At 36.6% G+C, this 21852-nt stretch overlaps 1 protein-coding gene across 2 annotated transcripts; it reads left to right on the forward strand.

Annotated features, from left to right (window-relative positions):
* The first annotated feature begins 481 nt into the window (after nt 1–481).
* LOC132485885 (dual specificity protein kinase CLK4-like) lies at nt 482–21481 on the forward strand. 2 transcript variants are annotated; one of them, XM_060092488.1, is made up of 14 exons: nt 482–506; nt 3315–3475; nt 8303–8357; nt 8898–9065; nt 10116–10206; nt 10602–10668; nt 13607–13723; nt 13816–13982; nt 14177–14271; nt 14522–14651; nt 17427–17509; nt 20328–20407; nt 21130–21220; nt 21308–21481. In XM_060092488.1, the coding sequence occupies exons 2-14, from the start codon at nt 3315–3317 to the stop codon at nt 21446–21448; spliced, it is 1446 nt and encodes a 481-aa protein (XP_059948471.1). In that variant the 5' UTR covers nt 482–506; the 3' UTR covers nt 21449–21481. The 2 variants fall into 2 exon arrangements, with proteins under 2 accessions (XP_059948471.1, XP_059948470.1); XM_060092487.1 differs by lacking the exons at nt 482–506; nt 3315–3475; nt 8303–8357; nt 10116–10206 and having other exon boundaries at nt 8986–9065.
* The last annotated feature ends 371 nt before the right edge of the window (nt 21482–21852 follow it).

Consider the following 21852-nt stretch of genomic DNA (forward strand, 5'->3'; position numbering starts at 1 on the left):
TGTCTATTGCACGGTGGCTCTGCCTGACTGTTCAGCCGTGCTGCGGCCCACTGGGGCGGGAGAGCAGGAAACGGAGCCAAGGTTGGCTCTGCTGAGAGGTGCTGCATTCAGAATAACTCCTCGAGTAGCAGCAGACACGTGCCACAGGCTTAAGTCGTCTCCTCCTGACTTCACCCAGGTTCTCCCGCAACGAAAACAATCTAAGGAGTCGCCTCAGCCACGGCACATCTCGGGGCCGGGACTGCTCCGCCCACACAGCAGCGTGGTGGAGGGCCGGGCGCGGCCCCGACGTCACACTTGGCCCCGCCCCTTAGGGGAGGGGCGTGAGCGCGTGAGCTCTGTTACATAGGCGCCTTCCTCCTATATAAGTGGTGCTAGAGGCTGACGGTGGGGTTTTGGGGAGATGGTTTTGCTGCCATTTTGTAGGGTGTTTGTTGCAGCGACAGGGAGAGGAGACGGCGGTTTGGAGACAGTTATTGGCCAAAGGGCCTTTTGCTTTTGAGGAGGTAAGGTTTCGGATAGGGTGTTCTGGGCTGGGCGGTTTCCCAGTCTTTTAGGTCTCGAAAGGCAGGTGTCGGAAAAACGACGGGATTCGGGGCCTCGGTGACCAGGGTTTCTTCGGGGCACAGCTCTGCTCGTGGCATTTGAAACCTAAAGTTGCCCCAGTGTCATGGTAGATTTAAAATCCTAGGGCGGAAAGGCCTCGGCTCTGCCGCTGACTCGTCTCAGAGAGGCCAGGCCACTCATATCACGGCTCCTTAGGCCCGTGACCCGTCCCACCGATCAGAGTGAGACCCTGCGAGAGCCTCCTAGAGCAAGTGTTGTCCTAGATCAAGCCTTACTCTGGGTCCCTGGCCTCGGCCGTTTGTAGCATTCTGGGATTTTCCGAGGTCAGACTTCTGCCTCTGAGTGCGCCAAAGGCCCTGGCCAGGTGCCCTGGTGGAGAGGCGGGGGGTGGGGACTGGGCGTCTGAGGAACTGCTAGTTTGCAAGTCCAGGTGGTGGAATTTAGCTCGTGCTTGTGAGAGGTAAATACGGAGAGGCTCATCCTTTGTGCAAACTGTTTTTGTCCTAAAGTGGAGCATAGTATTATTGCATCAGATGTGCATTTCTGATACTTTTGGATCACCCTGTCCTTGATTACTTAAGTAACCATGAAATGCTTATACTATTCTTAGGAAACAGCGCTCCAAACTGACCACGTCAACCACCTGGTCTTATTTTATAGGTATCTTTGTATGATTGTGCTCCATACATACACCCACAGGCTTCTTGTTATCCATTACATACAGTACTCTTGGAGCCATCTAATCATAACTTTAACCTTTATAGATATTTTTATATAGATAACGTCAAATTGTCGGGTAATATAGGGTGTTAAAGGGCAGTAGAGAATCAGGTTTCTAAGATGGATATAAACATCTGATGTTTATTGTATCTGATGTTTTTATTGAAGGACGTCCAATGATTCTAACATGTAGGATTCTTTGTTAATAAGAAATAGTGTGATAATTCTAGATAGTTTTTCTTTTTTTTTTGTATGCGAAGGAACCTAATCTGTATAACCTGGATCTGGGATTCTTCTCTTGGCCCCCTGAGAAAATATCTCTGAACAGTAGTGGTGGTGGTGGGGGGACGGCTTCCTAACAGCTGAATTAAATTTAAAGTAATGAACTTGGCTAGAGAAATAAAAACCTTTGGCTCTCCCAAGATGCTTATTTTAATATTTGCATATTGATAACTGCGGTTATTTAAGAATTCTGCCTTGGTGAGCTAGTTATGGCCTACTGATAGTAGAAGGAAAAAAACAAAACTGAAGCAGACACACGTGTTTTGCAAAAAATGCATTATAATAATCATAGTAATAAACCTCAGTCATCAGATGTTGTAATTTTGCTTGCTATGATTTAAGAATGCTTGACTAAACAATTTTAAAGAGTTCCTATGTGGTTAAAATATAATTTGGGTAATTGAAGGGTTAGAAGAATTCCACTAGAAGTATAATTTTTTTGATGGCTTTTCTGATGGTCTTTTGGCTCAGGTTAATTTGTAATGTCATTTATTTCAGTTTCCCATATTCAAATGTCTATGTAAATCAGAATGCTCACTTATCAATTTCCAGTGAGAACCCTGACTAGAGTTTTAGGATTTTTGTTGGACCTAAGAATCAACAAGAGAAGTGAGTTGAAAGATCTAAATATTTGGTGGCTTCGGTCCCTGATGGCATGATACCTACATTTTCTTAGGGAATACCTCCCAGGAGATGCCTCATTTTAAAGTCTTTTAATTCATTTGAAATCTTTTAAATTTTTTACTTGAATTTGTTTGCTTGTTACTGAGTCATTTGGGCTAACTGAAGGAGGTTAACTAAGTTGGTTTTGCTCCATTTTACCTGTTTTCAGCTCCTTGCTGAGTTGTGAACTTCACCCTCTTCAACAGTTTGGACATCACTGTTAAAAACTTGACTGCTTTGTGAAAGAATTAAGATTTGAGGAGGCAGAATGGGATGACATTGTTAGAACACAGATCCTGATCCTGAATGGATCCTGAATGGATCCTGAATGGATCCTAGATGGAGCCAAGGAATTGTCACAATTATCTGATTTCAGTGTGACCATATTCATCCTTATAGGTTCATTTCTTTAGTCACCCCAGATCTATAACAAATATGTTTAATTTTAAGAATGGTTGCAGGATGATCTGAAAATAAACAGTCATCTCCTATATTCTATCCCTAAGTGTTTCTCTGACTTCAGTTATTTGTATCACTGTATTTCAACAAAGCTGCATGACACTTGTGATATTTGTTTTAAATTAGTTCACATTTAAAGTTAACATCAATAACTTAATAATTTGATTATATCAATAACTTAAGAGATTAGTAATAATTTACCATAGAAAGAAGGTAATGATAAAAATAAAACCAAAAAAGTTATTAATTTCTAGCTAGATATTGTTGTCTACTGAAGGCTGTAAGCCTGAATCCTGACTCTTTTTTTAAAAATGGCAGTTAGCGAGTGTTAGTTGAAGATATGCACCAAGCTGAGAATATATCCAGAAGAATGGAAAGAAAGTGCATTAAGGTCTCACAGTGTTATCATTTAATACTAGGTGTGTATGCCACTTAGAATCATCTGACATACCAGTGGGATAGTGCCTCCATGCCTTGGGAACCATTACCTACGAAGATTTTAGAACCTGTAGGACCCCACGTGCTGGGGTTTTTCTATTTAATTAATATTAATGTGAAATATTTTATTTACTAAATATAACCATCTGTAAATTCCACAACTCACTTTTCATTTCCATTAACAGATGAGTCATTCCAAAAGAACTCACTGCCCTGACTGGGATAACAGAGAAAGCCTGGGACATGAAAGCTATAGTGGAAGTCACAAACGGAAGAGGAGATCCCACAGTAGTACACAAGAGAACAGACATTGTAAACCACATCACCAGCTTAAAGAATCTTATTGGTAAATTACGCTTGAACTAGTACCATTTTAACACTAATAGTTTTAATGACTTGTCATTAGCTTATATAGCTTTCATCTGTCAGATTGTTTTATAAATCAGTCAACAAATACTCATTCAGAAAATATTTACTGAGTGCCTATTATATGCTAGACACTGCTGTGAATAGAACAGAGTTCCTACTCTCACATATCTGTGTCCATTTGGGAGCTGTAGGAGACAGTTGATGGAGTCCCAGCTGCCAGTAATATAGTTGTGGGAAATGAGACACACGAAAGTTAAGTAAGTGATTAAAGGACCAGTGAGTGCCTTTAACTTGTATGTAGTAGGGAGAGCTGTACGTTGGGGCACTTATTTAGGGTTCCACAAATGAGAGCTAATGAAGGGTCGGGAAGAGTTCATCCAGATGGAAAAATAGCATGTGGTGTGTGAGAATGTTAAAGTGTGTTGGGGATTAGTTGCTTATACTGTATTCTACAGGTTATATTTGTAGATAAGGCCAGTGGATATGTTTGGGATTTTTAGAAGCTTGGCTGTTGTAAGAAGGACCTCATTAAAAATTTCCAATGGCATGTGTCCTGTTCTGTTGTATTCTTACCAGTGTAAAATTTGGAGGTACTACGTTTATATAGAATTGAAGGAATTTTTCAAGTTCCTAAATGATTAAACAAAGCCTAGGTGAATAGAGTTTCTTTCATTCTGTCCTCCGTTAATTTCCCTTTCTCAGTTGTTTTTGTTGGTTCTATGTTTTCTCCTTGTTTTGTGCAGATGTTCCACTGGGACTGTTTGCCAGATTGCTTTCTAAATTAGCCAACTGGCGTTATTTAAAAAACAGTATGCAATGTTTTTCCTTCTCCATGCCAAAACAGACTTGTTCTGTAGAACAGTGAGCTTGTTGTTAATCAGTGCAGACTAATCATTCTTCACACACTATCATATGGAGGGAAGAGGGAGAATCTATGCCAGGATTTCAATGACCTGAGCTAATTAATGTATTATACAAGAATATCTGTACCCTATATTAAGATAACTACAAAATACTCTGTAAGGCTTAACATATAGTACTAACCATTCATGGATTTATTATGCATTGTATGTGTCGAAAGGAAGTGATATGAATGATGAACAGTTATTCATATTCACAATTAACCACATAAAGATGATACTGAGTCAGTGCAATAACCACTAGGCCAATAGTTTCTTCTTTGATATTGGCACCAGAGATGTCTGGTGGTAATTGCTCTCTGTAATCTGGAGTAATCTAATAGTCTTTTTCAAGATTCAAATCTTCATAAGAGTTTTTCTTTTGTAAAATTATTGGAAAAAAATGAAAAATACAGAAGCATATAAAGAAGGTACTCTTGGTGGGATGCTAGTCCCTCATTTGGATGTAAAGTTATTTCTTCTGAAAAATATCTTTGTATACAAATCTTTGCCTCTGAATATTTCCTGAAAATAGGTTCTAAGAAGGGACAGTTTCAAGTGAAAGGGTGTGAACTCTTATAAGGCTCTTGCTACATATTCACATATTTTTCCACATATTTTTCTAGAAAGTTTGTACCAAGTTACACTCCCTACGACATGCTGTCACCAGTCTTGTCTATTTTGAAATGCCAAGAATAGTGTTTTCTTTTCATTTGAATGTTTAAATTTCTGCTGAATTTGTCCTCTGTCATGTGCTTATTGAACACTTGAATATTTTTTTAATTGAAGTCTAGTTGATTGTGAACATTATTTTTGTATTCTTAGCCTATTTTTTCTATTAAAGCATATTTTTCTTATGATTTATCAGCGCTTTTATTGTATATCAATTATCTTACCTTTTTCCTATATATTTCAGAGTGTCTTTTCTTTCTGATTTGTAAGTAGCCTGTGAATTGCTCCCTCCCTACAGGCTTAATCAATTAATTCTACACAGGAAGACTGATGTGGCTGTGAACACTGTGAACACATTTTATATCCTTAAATGTCTTGTTGTAACATAGAGTATCAAGCCTTAAACCAGTGATTCTCAAACTTTAGTGTGAATAGAATCACTTTGGAGGTATGTTTAAAATGCTTATTACCAGATTATACAGTGAGTCTGACCTGGGGTCCAGGGATCTTCATTTTTAAAAATTCAGTATTTCGATATTGTTAATAAACAGACCACCCTTTGAGAAACACTGTTTTAAGCCCTTTAGCCTGGCATGCAAGATTTTGGATGATCTGTTCCCAGCTTATTTATTTGCCTATGTTCCCCTATGTGAAAATTGCTCTTGCTGAAATTGTCTACTTACTATTTCCTAAGTAACATGTAGACAAACTCATCTCTAAACCATTCTGGCTAAAAGTACTCTATAAATGTAAGATGGTAATATGCCATTTTTCTTTCCTGGCACCACTTCTACTTCCTACTTTATCCAAATCCTGATGTCCCTATAAGATGCAACTCTTCCCTTCTTTTTCACGAAATCTTCCCTGACCATTTTAAGCATTATGAGTTTTTTCTCCTAAGCACTCATATCCAGGCTTTCGGCATTTCCTGCATGGTTGAGTTTTGTTTTATTTTTGTGTGAGTAATCTCAAATTGAACAGTTATTTGTTGGCAGGGATTTTGCCTCATATATTTTTTATCTTCCACAGGACCTGTGTGGAAATAAAAACGAATGCCCATAGCCTCATTAGTCTTGGCTGTTTTAAAGAACTACAGTGAAATATTCACTGGACATTCAGTGACTATTTTTAGAAATTCAATCAGTCTGTTCATCCTGTTCACTCTGCCCATATAGCCTTTATAATTCTGTAGACTTTGTTTATATAATCTCTAAGCCTCGGTTGTTGTAGGCTGAAGAGGTCCTCATCTTTTTAGTTTATCCTCATAGTATTACTTCACTCCATGTTTGTTATTCTATAGATTATTTATGGATTATCAGCAGCTCTAATTTCATGCACTAGTCCAGCTAAGGATTATTAGTGTTAGAGTTTTCCGATACATTTTAGACTTTTATGGGAAGGATGCCTTACAGAATTAAACAGATGCCCTTTAGAGTATGGTAATTTCTAGTTTGACGTATTGTAGATCTCTCCCTTAACGGTTCCAAGCAACTGATCAGATCCCTGACTTAGACCCAGATTTAGACCCTAATATCCTGAGTTGTTTCTCCAATGGCTAGAACTTAAGGCTGACACTGGGGAAAGGGGGTTTCTGCATCTCCCCAGCCTGGATTTGATGCCAGCCCTGTTGAGTAGCAGTTTTAGAGATGCTTCTCCTTTATTTTTGCATAAACCAGCCTCCTGAGAAAAAAGAATGACAACATATTCTGGGAAAAAGAACGAGGTTAGTGAGGGCAGTCTAGTTAACATCTGTCACTCCATTGCCTGTCAGGATTATTTTAGCTGGTGTGTCTGACTGGGCAGGTGTCCCCTCTCTCCCTCAGTGCTCCACGTGCATCCCTCTTGAAGCTTCACACTGTTGAAAAGGATACTCATCCCAGGTAGAGAGGGGGTCGGGAAACTGGGTCAGTTGACTCTGTCTTTTTCTTTCCATCAAATCAAGGCTGCTTAACTGGAATCCATTGACTTCCTGAGGTCCATGATCTCTGAAATTCCTTGCCAAGTTTTGTTTACACATTTGTGCGTTTCTTAGGGGAGAGGGTCCATACCTCTCAATTAGATTTTCAAAGGGATCTGTAGATTCAGCAGTTAAGCACTATGGGGCTTACCTGGTGGTGCAGTGGTTGACAGTCCGCCTGCTGATGCAGGGGACGCAGGTTCGTGTCCCGGTCCGGGAGGATCCCACATGCCACGGAGCGGCTAGGCCCATGAGCCATGGATGCTGGGCCTGCGCATCCGGAGCCTGTGCTCCACAACGGGAGAGGCCACAACAGTGAGAGGCCTGCGTACCGCAAAAAAAATTAATAAAAAAAAAGGTAAGCACTATGGCACCAGATGATGCTGTTTTCCCTGAATTCTTGTTTATTTCACAAGCAGGAGTGACAGGAAATTCAAAATGCAAAGGGAAGTAGGGGGTTGGGAAATCCTAAGCAAGCAATTACAAGAACCTTTTCTCATTTGAGGGGCATATATTTTGGATATTTTTGGCACATGAAGCAGCCTTCAAACACTGTGTTGACTATTTCTCAGAAAGATACAGGAAGCTCGAAATAGAGGAGAGGAGATGGAATAGGTGGTGTGTAGAATAATACTGGCACATACAATAGGATTTAGAATGTGCTCTACAACCATGGCAAATCGTTTTCCTTCTAGGGATCTCAGTGTAGTCATCTGTACAATGAAAGGCCTGAAATATATTTAAGATTCCTTTTAGCTCTAATACACCTTTGGTGAAAGAACTCTGTGTGCCAGAGATACCTAACTTACATTAAGAAGGAAAGGAATCCTGTTTTGCCTGCCTCATGTTGTGTGTGGCTCTGCAAAAAGGAAGAGAGCTTAGTTACAGATGCATATATCATAAGATTGATGAATTTCAGAAGAGCAGTTTTGTGAATTTTTGGTCTTAACTTTCACCAGAAGGTAAAGGGACACTTAATCAAGTAAACACTGAATATGTTGAATGATTTGACCCAAGGTTTGTTCCTTCATAGCAGTATATATTAATAGAGATATATGTACCCATTTGCTTGTTGGTTAAAGTAAAATTATTTAAGTTTTGTGAGTTAAGCATAAATTCTAATTCATCAATTTGTATTTTTTTCTTTTATTGAGTTAGCTGTTGAAACCAGGAATTCTTGAGAGAATGTTTTATTTTAACCACGTTAAAATGTGGTTAAAGGTTAAAGCGTTCTAGAATGAAGAGAGTAATTTTAAATCCTTTAATGTGTTTGCAGTCATTATTTAGAAGCAAGGTTCTTGAATGAGAGATATTATCGGGACCAGAGACACATTGATGAATACAGAAATGACTACTGCAAAAGATATGTTCTTAACATTGATGAATACAGAAATGACTACTGCAAAAGATATGTTCCAAACATTGATGAATACAGAAATGACTACTGCAAAAGATATGTTCCTAGCATTGATGAATACAGAAATGACTACTGCAAAAGATATGTTCCTAACATTGATGAATACAGAAATGACTACTGCAAAAGATATGTTCCTAACATTGATGAATACAGAAATGACTACTGCAAAATATATGTTCCTAACATTGATGAATACAGAAATGACTACTGCAAAATATATGTTCCTAACATTCATGAATACAGAAATGACTGCTGCAAAATATATGTTCCTAACATTGATGAATACAGAAATGACTGCTGCAAAATATATGTTCCTAACATTGATGAATACAGAAATGACTGCTGCAAAATATATGTTCCTAACATTGATGAATACAGAAATGACTGCTGCAAAATATATGTTCCTAACATTGATGAATACAGAAATGACTGCTGCAAAATATATGTTCCTAACATTGATGAATACAGAAATGACTACTGCAAAAGATATGTTCCTAGACGTTATCACACAGACGTTGAAAGCAGTTATCGAATCCACTGCAGTAAATCTTCAGTCCGAAGCTGGAGAAGCAGTCCTAAAAGGAAGCGTAATAGACAGTGTTCAAGTAATCAGTCACGTTCGGTATGATTGATTTTGTTTTTATTTTGGGGGGATACTTATTTGTGTGTAAAAGCTCTTACTGAGCCAATAAGTTTGAAAAAGTTTATAATACTATTTGAATATAATTGTGTTTATATTACTTGAATCCTTAAAGGAAACTTCCAAATTCTTACAACTAATCTGCATTTATTAGTTAGTCCTCATATGCCCACATTTACTCATTTTCTGCAGACCAGATCATGAGGTTCTTGATTTTAATGTTAAAAATATTTTTATCTTTTATAACATAATCATACGAAAAGATGAAGCACTCATCTTTTCTTTCATCTTAAACATTTTTTACTTTAAAAGAAACCCCTTTCCCAGTACTTGGAGACAAATGTAGAAAGTTGCACTGGCGGATACTTACCCTGTGTATAGCACAATCTGCAATTAGTTCCATTGGAGTTCTGAAAGTGGGTGCTGAAGGGGAAATTATTGTCCAGAAAGCCTGCCCTTTTTTTTACACTCATGAATCTTCACTTGTTTGCAGTAAACTATGAATTATTATTTTCCTCCCCAAGTTTTCTTCACTAGAACTATCATTGATTAGATCAAACATTGACATTAGCCTTTATTTTCCCCTTTTATTTTAATAAGTATGTTTAAAAATATTGCTAAGTATCAATTTGAACTAATCTTGACATTTTAAAACATCTTCTTGCCAAACTAGACATTTCAACTCACAGCATAGGCTATTTTATAACGAGATTAATAGATCATGACATTGCATTCTTTAAATTTCAGACTTCAATTAAGTCAGTATTTTAGAGACAATTGTGTTGTTTTTTCTATTGCCACTTTAAGTAACTTATCTGAAAATCTTGCCATGTTTTTCTTCTGTAACATAAACTGTGTCCTGTGAATTTCTGGGGACTGAATTTGAAATTGCTCCTGCCAACTGTTCGTGGCCTGGTTCTTATCTGAATGCCTGAATATCTCCCCGCTGAATGAATTGCGTATTCTGCCCTGAATTCACTCTGCTATATTGATTGGCTGGACGACCTTGGTGCTGCCCACTTGCCGTTCCAGAAGAGCCACCAAAGGAAAAGATCCAGGAGTATAGAAGATGATGAAGAGGGTCACCTGATCTGCCAAAGTGGAGACGTTCTAAAAGCAAGATGTATAGAATATTTTTCAACACTTTTTAAACTTTGCAGACAGAATAATCTTTTTAAGAATAGTTTGTCAGCGGGGGGCTAAAGAACTCTTCATTGCTTTTTTGTTTTGTTTTTTGTGGGTTTGTTTGTTCTTTTGTATTTCTTCTTTTCTATAGAGTTTAAATATTTCTACTCTAAAGTTCCAAAATAATCAGTGGAATTTGAGATTAGAGCAAGAAAGATAGCTCTATCTAAATTATTTTTGTAGCAGCTGAAAATAAAATAATTTGAGGGCTGGAACCTTAATTATGCTTTAATAGAGAGCATTTGAAAAAATTCCACACTTAAGCATTCATTATTTGAATAACTGATAATTTGTACTCATGTACTTACACTTCTTTCTCCCCCCTCACTTTAGATGAAATCGTGAACACTTTGGGAGAAGGGACCTTTGGCAGAGTTGTAGAGTGCATTGATCATGGCATGTAAGTTTGTTGTTTTTCTTTTTTGAACATTCTGATATTTTTGGTGGAGAAGGATCCATAATTTAGATGAAATGGAATTTAAGTGGTAGCTATGTGTTTTCCTGGGAGGTATAAGTATTCAAAAGTTCTTGAACTGTGTATGATTTATTTACCATAAGTATGGATTTTGACCAAGAATGCTGAAAATGTTTATCAGATGGAGTTCATTGAAATTAATGTCAGTGTTCAAGTGAAGACTTTCCCAGAACTTAGGTCCTTAGCTTTCTATAAGAGATTTGGAGTGCTTTACCCTACTTTTGAATTGCAGAGACAATAAATTAGCATGTCTAATCTTCTTGGTTCAAAAACTTTTATTTCCAAAGGATAATATTTGCACGTTAGGGTTAGCTTCTCAAACTATAAATAAATTATATTACTTGAAGCCTACAGAATAAAGTCCAGATTCTTTAATGAGTTATACTAAACTTTTTGTTATTTGACCCTCTCTGCTTCATTTTCATGTTTTCCTCTAGGATCTCTATTCTGCGGTTGCAAATTTTTTTGTAAGTGAACGTCTTACAACAGTTTAGTGGAAACTGCACATTTCTAAATTGACATCTCAACTTTTCATCATAAAATAGTTGAGGATGTAATTTCCAGCTTATTGTAAATGCTGATTTTTAAAAAAACATATTTCTCTTTCTAAATATGTTTGGGGGAATCTAAATACAAAAGCTTGATACCTCCTGTCATCCATGAACAAACTTTGCTTGAATACTTAGAAATGCTTTATCTTGAACTTAACTTTTACTTCACTTTTCATAAAGAATATTATCCTAAGTGTCTTTTATTATCACCCTTTCCTCTCTATGACAAAAATGTGAACATAAAGTAAAATTTTAAGATATTTTGAAATACTTTGACTTAGGCAAGTTGCTAAGAATTCCCATCTATTCTTCACCCAGATTCCACAAATGTTAACATTTTACAGTGTTTAATCATTCTCTATATTTACATGTTATATGTATTTTCAAGTTTTGCCAGCTTATCTACAACCTGATTCACATTTCACTAGTTGTCCCATTTAGGTCTTTTAAAAATTTCTTGAGGTTCCAAGACTTGAGTATTTGAGATATTCCAATGAATAGTATTCAATTGATCAAGTACCAATCTGTTACAAATTTTGATACTTATTAGACCTAAAACATACAATGTAATTGAAAATATATCTTTTATTGAGATGGTTGGGGCCTTTAAAAAATGAGTTCCTGTGTCCATAGATAAATCTTACTGTTTTAACATTAAGTTTCCATTTTTCTTTTTTTTTAATTGACAAGTAATATGAAAGCTTATAAGTTTAAGTTGTATAACGTTGGTTTGAAACATTTATATACTGCAATATGATTACTATAGTAGCATTAGCTAACACCATTATCCATTTTTCATTTTTATAGCTATTAGCACTGTTCATTTTTATAGCATATTAGCAGTTAGAAAACTTGTCCATATGATGAAATAGATGAGACTAGAAGAAGTTTTGTCACAGCAGTTTTATAGTAATTCTTTTAAGTCTTGAGATATATGCTATACATCATAGGGAGATAAATCATTAAAAATTTATTTTGATGATTATATATCAGCCCACAACTTCATTGGGACCTTGTCAAAAGAAATGAGTTCGGAATAGGTTTGCTATCCAGCCACTAGAAAAATTTTTGCCTCAAAGATTTTTTTTTCTTTTTTATAAGCAGCCTAGGGCACAAACCTTGACATATTAATTTCACGTGCATGGGGTTCTCTTTTGTAATGTGGGAAGGCCATAGTGAAAAATGCAGGGTTGACTGCTGGCTTGTATTCAAGAAGATCAGGTTTAGAAAAGAGGACAGAAGGAAGATGACGATTTGGAAATCCTCTTCCTCAAAATCATTTACGGCTTTTTTCTTTGGCCGTGCCACGTGGCTTGCGGGATCTCAGCTCCCTGACCAGGGATTGAACCTGGGCCCACGGCAGTGAAAGCTCATGTCGTAAACCACTGGACCACCAGGGAATTCCCTCTGCACTTTTTAAGAAGTACTACAGATGCCCCGGTCTAAAACACGCTGCCATACATTGTTGCTATTTATACCTATTCGCATCAGTGAATGCACTAAACAGTTTTTTGGCTTGATGACTTATTGATGGTGTCTCCTTTGCCAGAATTATCTAACAAACTGATAGTTGTCTTTCTTCTCTGAAGAAGTCTGAGCTCCCCTAACTCTGATGGTTAGGCTCTTTCTTCTCTCTATTCCTTATACCAGGCACTTCTAACCTAATGATAAGTTGTTCAAGTGTCTGTCTTTTCCATTAGACTGTGAAGTACATGGGACAAGCTCTTTTTAACAGTGATTCCAATGCAACATCTGGCACAGTCGGTCTAGCCTGGTGAATGAGTAAATGTTTTCAGCAGTAGTATATTCAAGGTTTATATTTTTATCCTTTTTTAAAAAAAACTACTTATAAAATCTAGGTAAATTTAAACTTGGAAACAAACATTAACGTTCATAAGTATTAAGAGAAATCATCACTCTGTATAATGTATATTTTGTCAAAATGTTTTGAAAAAATATTTATAGATCTGCTATAATATACCCTGAAAGATTATTTTAGGAAAATAGCATAGAGTGATTGATACTTAACAAGATGATGCTTTAGAGCAGGGGTCCCCAACCCCTGGGCCGTGGACTGGTAGGAACTGGGCCTAACAGCAGGAGGTGAGCAGTGGGCGAGCGAGTGAAACTTCATCTGCTGCTCCCCATAGCTTGCATTACCACCTGAACCATCACACCCTCCCCCCAACCATGGAAAAATTGTCTTCCATGAAAACGGTCCCTGGTGCCAAGAAGGTTGGGGACAGCTGCTTTAGAGGATACATGTCTTCAACGCGCTTCTGTACATTTACCATTTTCATTTTGTTTTTAAGGGGTGGCATACATGTAGCAGTGAAAATCATAAAAAATATGGGACAATATCATGAAGCAGCTCATTCAGAAATCGAAGTATTGGAGCATTTAAATAGTACTGATCCCAATAATGTCTTGTAAGTAATAAACTTGGAACTGTGATCCATTATGTTACATGAAATAATCAGAATTCTGTGAACTGAATTATTTGTATTCTGATCTGTTTCAGCCGATGTGTCCAGATGCTAGAATGGTTTGATCATCATGGTCATATTTGTATTGTGTTCGAACTCCTGGGACTTAGTACCTATGATTTCATTAAAGAAAATAGCTTTCTGCCCTTTCAAATTGACCATATCAGGCAAATGGCATATCAGATCTGTCAGTCAATAAATTGTAAGTATACTTGTTAAATTTTTAAATACCAGTAAATTGGACAAGCAACATATCAAACCATTGTCACTAAAAATGCACGTTGCAAGTAAAGATGAAACCACTTTTGATCCCTACCTCTACTACGAATTCTCCTTTCCTCCGGTACAGATTAAATTTGTAAGTGAAACTAATAATGTCTTTTTGTTCTTTTGTAGTTTTGCATCATAATAAATTAACCCATACAGATCTGAAGCCTGAAAATATTTTATTTGTGGAGTCTGACTATGTAGTCAAGTATAATTCAAAAATGGTAAGTTACACTTGTTTTAATTTTGGTAGTTGTCTTTAAAATTAATTTAGCTTGGTGATCCTTGGATGAGGAATTTTACCTTTGAGGCTTATTATATCCTGACGTTTAACCCAAAAAGGGTAATCCTTTGCCTTTCTCATGGGGTTATTTTGAAAATCAAAAAGAGAATTCATGTGCAAGCCTTTTGGATAGTGCTATAAAATATTTCATATCTTTATTGATCTTTGTGTTTACTTAACTGTATCTCTAGAAACGTGATGAACGCACACTGAAAAACACGGATATCAAAATTGTTGACTTAGGAAGTGCAACATACGATGATGAACATCATAGCACTTTGGTATCTACACGGCATTACAGAGCTCCAGAGGTCATTTTGGGTTAGTAGATACCAGACTTCCTGATATTTTAATTGAAAAAGAGATTTTTTGTTCTCTATAGCTTTTATTGGGGGGCAGGTAGTTGGGGGATAGCTGTAATTTTCTTAGCAGTGTACAGAAAATGTTTTCTGTTTTCATAAAAGCTGTCTGGACATTGCTATAAATATTTTTCCTGAGTGGGAAAAATGTGATATCGTCTGTAAAGATATTCCAGGTGGTGGTTCTTTTTGAACAAGTCAGTCTTACAAGATCATAAGAGAACAAGCAGTATTGGCTAAGTCCATGACAGCAGTGTGATTTTGAAGCGATGTGGGCACCTCTTTTCGTCTCATCACAAAGCATGGTGCTGGGGAAAATGCTAAAGATTTGGCTGGCAGACGTCTAGATGTAGGGTGGATGGAGGTTAAGAGGAGAAGAAAGAGGGGCTAGTCTAAGAGGAGAGCTTCTTTGATCATCTTTGACATGGGAAAGCATGGAAAGGAAAATTAGTTAAGGTGCAGGGTTTTTCAATATTAATAAAAGGGAACTCAGTGAGGGAGAGCGCATCTTATGCCTCAAAATTTACAAGTTCGAGACCGAGTCATGTTGATAGAGCAAGGAAGTCAGAGATGGATTTGGGGGCTTGGAGACAGTGGGAAAAATTCAGATCAGGTGATATTGGGAGATAGTTAAATGGTATAAGCATATTACTTTGCCAAAAGTAAGTTTCAACCGAGGTTGGATAGTAAAACATCTTTGTGGAATCAGTCTTTTCCACTTTTTACCTTTTGTCGAAGAGGACTTGGTAGTTGAGAATATGAGTGTGAAAGCAAACTAATGACGTTTACCTAGAGTAAAGAATTAGTAAAAGGGACAGGAAATTAAGAATAGTATGTAGTGCTGGCTAGTAGAACTTTCCATGATGATAGAAATGTTGTATATCTGCACTATCCAACATGGTAGCCATTAGTAGCCACACGTAGACTACTGTGTACTTTCAGTATAGCCAGTGTGACTGAGGAACTGAATTTTAAATTAATTAGACTTTTAGATTTAAATAACCACATGTGGCTAGTGGCTACCACATAGGATAGCACAGGTTTGGAGCTCATCTTTGAGATTGATGTTACTAGGATTTCTGCTTAGTATGGTCTGAAAGAAGCTGCTGTGTTGCAGTAGTTTAGAAAATGTATTCATGGTTGAGGACTGAAGGCTGCAATGAAGGTAAAAGAATAGAGTGTGGGAAGAGATTGTGGACAGAGAGGTATTTTCAGAGCTTAAAAAGAGATAACTTGCTGTGTTTTATCAATTTTAAGAAGAAGATTTTTCTCCACATTTTAACATGTGAGGAAACATAAGACAAAACGGCATTTTTTCTTGGTTATTGGTTCATAAAACAGTGGTGTATCTTACAGTTAGTTAATGGCCTCCTCCTAGATTGCATAAGATACAGTGATTCTTAGTAATAATACAGTCCCATGTGTGGCCAGGCTGGGGATAGTTGATATAAATCTGAAATTGGGGTTATTGGTCTTTAGGAAAAGAAATGAACAGATGGGAAGATTAGAAGGGTTCTTTGTGTGTTTGTGAAGTGTTACTCCTGAGGATTAAGGCAGAATTAGGTTGAAGAGGAAGATGTTGTCAGGTGCCACCACTGAGGAGGGCAGTTGGTCTCATGTCTTGGGTGTTGGTAGTAAACAGAAGTTGGTAAAAGTGAATGATGTGAAATTCCAAAGAGTATGAGAGCTGAGCCATAAGAGAATGAGGTAGTTTACAGTCACTTGGGAGAAAGCTGGACTGGGAGACAGGAGTGGCTGGAAAAGAAAACTTTCATCTTAGATCCAAGCTCTATCATTTGCAGATTTTGTATGTGTTACTGTAAGTAGAAACCATGCTCCATTATCCTTTTGTTCAAGTGATAAGTACCATGAGGGTTAACAAAAATGGCTAAATCATAGTCAAGTTCCTTGAATATATTGTTTCTTCCTTTGTCTTTAAATTCAGTAATGTTACTGAAAGTAATTGAAATGTCTTTTAAAGTAGGTTTTATTTGTACATTATTTTTTTATTAAAAACTTAATCTATAAAAGGTTAAAACATCTGTATGGTTTAGGTTTACTCTTTTCCTTTCTAAATAGATAGAGACTTAAGGCTAGGTGTTTTTTTCTTTTCTGAATAATGTTACAATTGAGAATTCTGAAGGAGAAAATATATGATCATGTATAGACAACCTGAAAGTACATATATAGATACCTCTCTATGTGAACTTTAAATATCTGTATAATTCTGCTTATGGGTGACACTGCTTATAATATCCATTATAATTCTTACATAATTTATGTGACACTACTAGTTCTTTTAATGGAAGAAATAAACTCAGATATCAAGCTGATGGTAATTGCTAAGGGGTTAGTAATTACACTCTGAGGATAATTATTGACCTATGTTTGCACTAATAAAATGTAAAATTTCATAGAACAACCGTTAAGTGGGTATAACAGTGCTCCTCATTGCACAAGCAATTCAGAGACTATGGAATATTTGCTAACCCCTCTTACTTTCCATAAAATGCCTCCTCCCCCAGGTTAAAATACTGTAAGTTGATACAAGGATATGGAGGACTCTGAAAGCATACTGAATAATGTTTGGTATAAAACTAAAAATGTAAACCCTGAATTTACTCTCATATTCTCCTAAATGTGCTATATAAAGAGAGCACCCACATAGGAAAAGATATTGTGTATTGGCAATTAAAAATTGTTGCATACTAAAATGTTTGGTTTTGTTTTTAAATAGCTTTAGGTTGGTCTCAGCCATGTGATGTTTGGAGCATAGGTTGCATTCTTATTGAATATTACCTTGGTTTCACAGTCTTTCAGGTATGTATTTAGTAAATGTTACTTACTGATTCATAATGAGCTTTAATGTTAAAGGCATGTTAAAGTTTTTGTTTCCATATTGGAAAGTTGCCATAGTGTCATTATTCTTAAGATGTAAACTTCCATGTGCAAAATAGTCAACCTTCTCTAAAACCATAGTTGAATGAAATACTCTCAGTGAATGGTCATAATTCATTCTGCATGTGGAGCTTTTAAACACATGGTTCATATTGACTTCATATGATCCATTTTATTGTGATGCTCCTTCATAAATTTACATTAGTGTTACTATGGTCAGTTTTAATTCAGCTCTGGTTATGTTGCACTTTTATTAAAAGAATTCAGAAACAGTAAGTTGTATTAAGCATGTATGACACCCTAGGCACATTTCTAAGCACTGTGTGTATAAAAATGAAAAGACAGCATCTCTCTCCTCAAGGAAGACATACACAGGATAGACATGGGAAAACGTACAGTACAATATGATACTTGCTATAATGGAACAATGTAGAAGGGAACCCAGAAAAGGTGAACAGTTAAGTTTCCTTCGAGAAGGCATCACTGAGGAATAGGGAGTTTAATCCAAGCTATAAGGAAGAGTAAGGGTTTGTCAGAAAACTAGAGTGTGTGATGGCCATATCAGGAAGAAATGGTATTCATAAATGCAAGAGGCATAAAGGAAGCTACTCTAGTTGAGGAAGGATGAATAGTGCTGCCGGAGTGTCTTGGATAAATAGGAAAATGGTGTCAGTAGGCAAGTACTGATTCATAGTGGACTTGTTTGCCATAGAAAGGTATTTGTTTTATCCTCGGAGTCAGTGGTTTCCAAATGTAGACCGGTCTAAAATGAAAATGATTTTGTAGGGTTGCCGTCCTGGCTTTCATTTAGAAATTATCTCTCCTGTTTTTTTTTTTTTTGGTATTAAAATGTTCTTTCTATGAAATGATAATAGTTATTGGCTTACTTGGCAGAACAAAAAGGAGAAAATGTTATTTAGGTCTCTACTTGTTTTCCTCATAATTTTGCTTATGTCGGAAAACGAAAAGTCTTGAAAGCTTCAAGTGGTGTAACCATTGGAGAACTTTAAGAGGGTTGTGATTTGATCAAGGTGTGTTGTTGGATGGGGTGAGGGTGGTTAGGAAGTTCCTGGCTAATACTGTCAAGGTTGCTTTGAGGTTATGGCAATGCAGGATGAGGAGGGAGGAAGCTGTGATGAATTATAAGTCACTTAGGTGGCTGTTGCAGAATATATGTGTTCACTGCTATGGGGCACCTCACCAAACTTCTGTCTACTCCGTAGAGATCTGTTAAAAGTACTCTGAGTTTGTAGACAAGTTTGATATCTAGAACATAGCTGTCGGACATTTCTAGGGGGTGGTGTCTGGTTTTGTGGTAGTAAGCTATAGGGTCAAGGAAAAAGTTGAGCACAGTGCATGCTTTCTTCATTCTGACACATATAAAATCCTTCAGATGGTTTTATGATTGTAAATCATTCTGAGATCTTAAGCGTCGATGATTAACTTTGGTTTGAGATGTGGTTTATATTTTAATTCCACCCCCCAAAATAGTCTTCAACTAAGGAACTTTTTGAAGATAATGGAGCTTGTATTATTTATTCCTGTCATGACTTAAGAACATTTTGAAAGCAGTGTGCTAGGCACAGTAGTTAATGGATTTAAAAAGCATTGCACATAGACTCTGCTCTTCAGAGCAAGGATTGGCAAACTATATCCTATCTGATGCCTGCTTTAAAAAATGAAAAAGAATATGTGGTGGAGACCATCTGTGACCATCCAAGCCTAAAATATTTACTATCTGGTCCTTTATAGAAGAAGCTTTCCAGCCTCTGCTTAGGAGTGTACCATTTAGTTTAACAATTTATTCTACTTTAGCCAAAGCTCTGTTACTGTGTAATTTAAGAATATGAGTTTTGACTTGGGTTCACAGCTCAGGTTTCCTCATTGATGAGCTATATGAGCTTGAGCTAGTATCTTAACCTCTTTGAAAGTTATGTTCCCACAGTCCTAGCTCAAGGTTGTTGTAAGAATTATTGGGACTGTATTTTTATTGTCTAGGATTAGTGTTACAAAGTTGCTATCCATTGGGTGATGGAGGTTAGTTAAGCAACCGATAAAATGAGTAGCCAGGTTTTTGGTAATCTTCCCAGTCATCCCTCAGTTAAACAGTGCAAGTAATACAAATAAGGAAAAACTGTTCTGTTTTACATTAAACAAATTATTCGAACATTGTAAATCAACTGTACTTCAGTAAAATATACTTAAAAAGTTGTTCCTCAATCAGCTATACAAACCTTACCAATTCATTTCAGAAATCAGACAATCAGTGTAGCTCATTCAGTTTTATTCCATCTTTGAAGTAGAGTGTAATATAAATTGTATAGCTGTCTAATCTAGTCCTTTTATGGAAACACTATTTTCTTTTTTTTTTTTCTTAACATTTATTTATTTACTTTTTTTTTGGTTGCATTGGGTCTTCATTCCAGCACGTGGGCTTCTCTCTTTTTGCGGTACGTGGGTTTTCTCTCTCCACTTGTGGTGTGCAGGTTCCAGAGTGTGTGGGCTCTGTAGTTTGTGGCTCGCGGGCTCTCTTGTTGTGGTGGGCAGGCTTAGTTGCCCCGCAGCGTGTGGGATCTTAGTTCCCCGACCAGGGAGCGAACCCACGTCCCCCGCATTGGAAGGTGTATTCTCTACCACTGGACCACCAGGGAAGTCCCGGACACACTGTTTTCTTGTGTTATCCTTTTATGTGCGTGTAGGGAAATGGAAAGTGCTAAGTTTCTTTTTCCTATTTTTTTAGACTAATGATAATAAAGAACACCTGGCAATGATGGAACGTATATTAGGACCCATACCTACAGACATGATTCAGAAAACAAGGTATGCTTTTTAAGATTAAAGTCCTTATTGGGTACATGCAGTGGCCTATATTCAAACTATAGAAAACCCATCTTTGTTGTTATTGCTTATTCCAAAGACTGTAGATTTTGAATTCTTTTTCATGAAGTCAAGTTTTTGAAAAGTAATGCAATATTTACTTTGTGATCCAGTAAATAAAGTGGTGTTTTTATACTCAGGTTAACCTTTGCATAAATGTTTTCCTAGGTTGATTTAAAAATAATACATAGAGTAGTAAAAAGAGCTTGATTTTGGAGTCCTATCTAAATTTGAATTCCAGACTGTTGCAAACCACATGTACGTCTTTGGACAAGAATACTATAAGTGGTTTCAAAACATAGCTTCACCGCAGAAGTCATCCAGGGAATTGTTAACGATTTCTAGCCCCATTCCAGATCTAGTGAAATCAGAATTTACAGGAATGGATCTAGGAACCTCTGTTTTTGAAGCTGGCATTGTTTCACATATGGTACAACTTAGGTGGGATACTAAAACTTCAGAGGGTACAAGATTAGGAAAAATACCATATAAGGTAGCCGATATAATTATTGCTGAGATTTTTAGAAATTGTATGTTTATATATATATAGAGAGATGTCTATGGTTCCATCTTTTCCCCCAATCCCCTGTTTGGGGCAGGGTAAGAATGTGGGTTTGGGGTTTCTTTTTTTCTTAAAATTTAATCCAGACTTCTCTTTCCTATAGGAAACAGAAGTATTTTCTTCATAATCATCTAGATTGGGAGGAACATAGTTCTCCTGGTAGATATGTTACGGGACACTGCAAACCATTAAAGGTAAAACAAAAAACAAACAAACAAAAAAAAAACCTGTTTTAACTATTTTTTATTGTCTTTCTTAAACAAAGTCATTTTTCCCCTCAGGAATTTATGCTCTGTCATGATGAAGAACATGAGAAACTGTTTGACCTGATTCAAAGAATGTTAGAATATGATCCAGTGAAAAGAATTACCTTGGATGAAGCATTGCAGCATCCTTTCTTTGACTTATTAAAAAAGAAATAAAATGGAAATCAGTGGTCTTACTATACTTCTCTAGAAGAGATTATTTAAGACTGCGTCAGTCAACTCTAAACATTCTAATATTTTTATAAACCTTAAATTATTTTGTACAGTTAAGTGTAAATGCTGTATGTTTTGTATCAATTGCATAATTATCTTGTTAAGCAAATATGGTCTTGATAATGAATGAAATATAAAAGCTAAAATTAATTTTCCTTTTTTGAGATTAATTACCATTTTTAAAGACCTTTGGAATATCCTTTGTGTCCAGTGATTGATCTTGCCTTTTTGTACATGGAGGTTGACTCTTGGAAGTGATTTTTGTGTTTTGTTTTTTGGTTTTTTTTTTTTGAGTAAAAGGAAATCTTGACTACTTCATTCTTAAATGAATATTCTTTATTTACCTC

Source organism: Mesoplodon densirostris, chromosome 3 (genome assembly GCF_025265405.1).
Source record: "Mesoplodon densirostris isolate mMesDen1 chromosome 3, mMesDen1 primary haplotype, whole genome shotgun sequence".
NCBI classification, from domain to species: domain Eukaryota; kingdom Metazoa; phylum Chordata; class Mammalia; order Artiodactyla; family Ziphiidae; genus Mesoplodon; species Mesoplodon densirostris.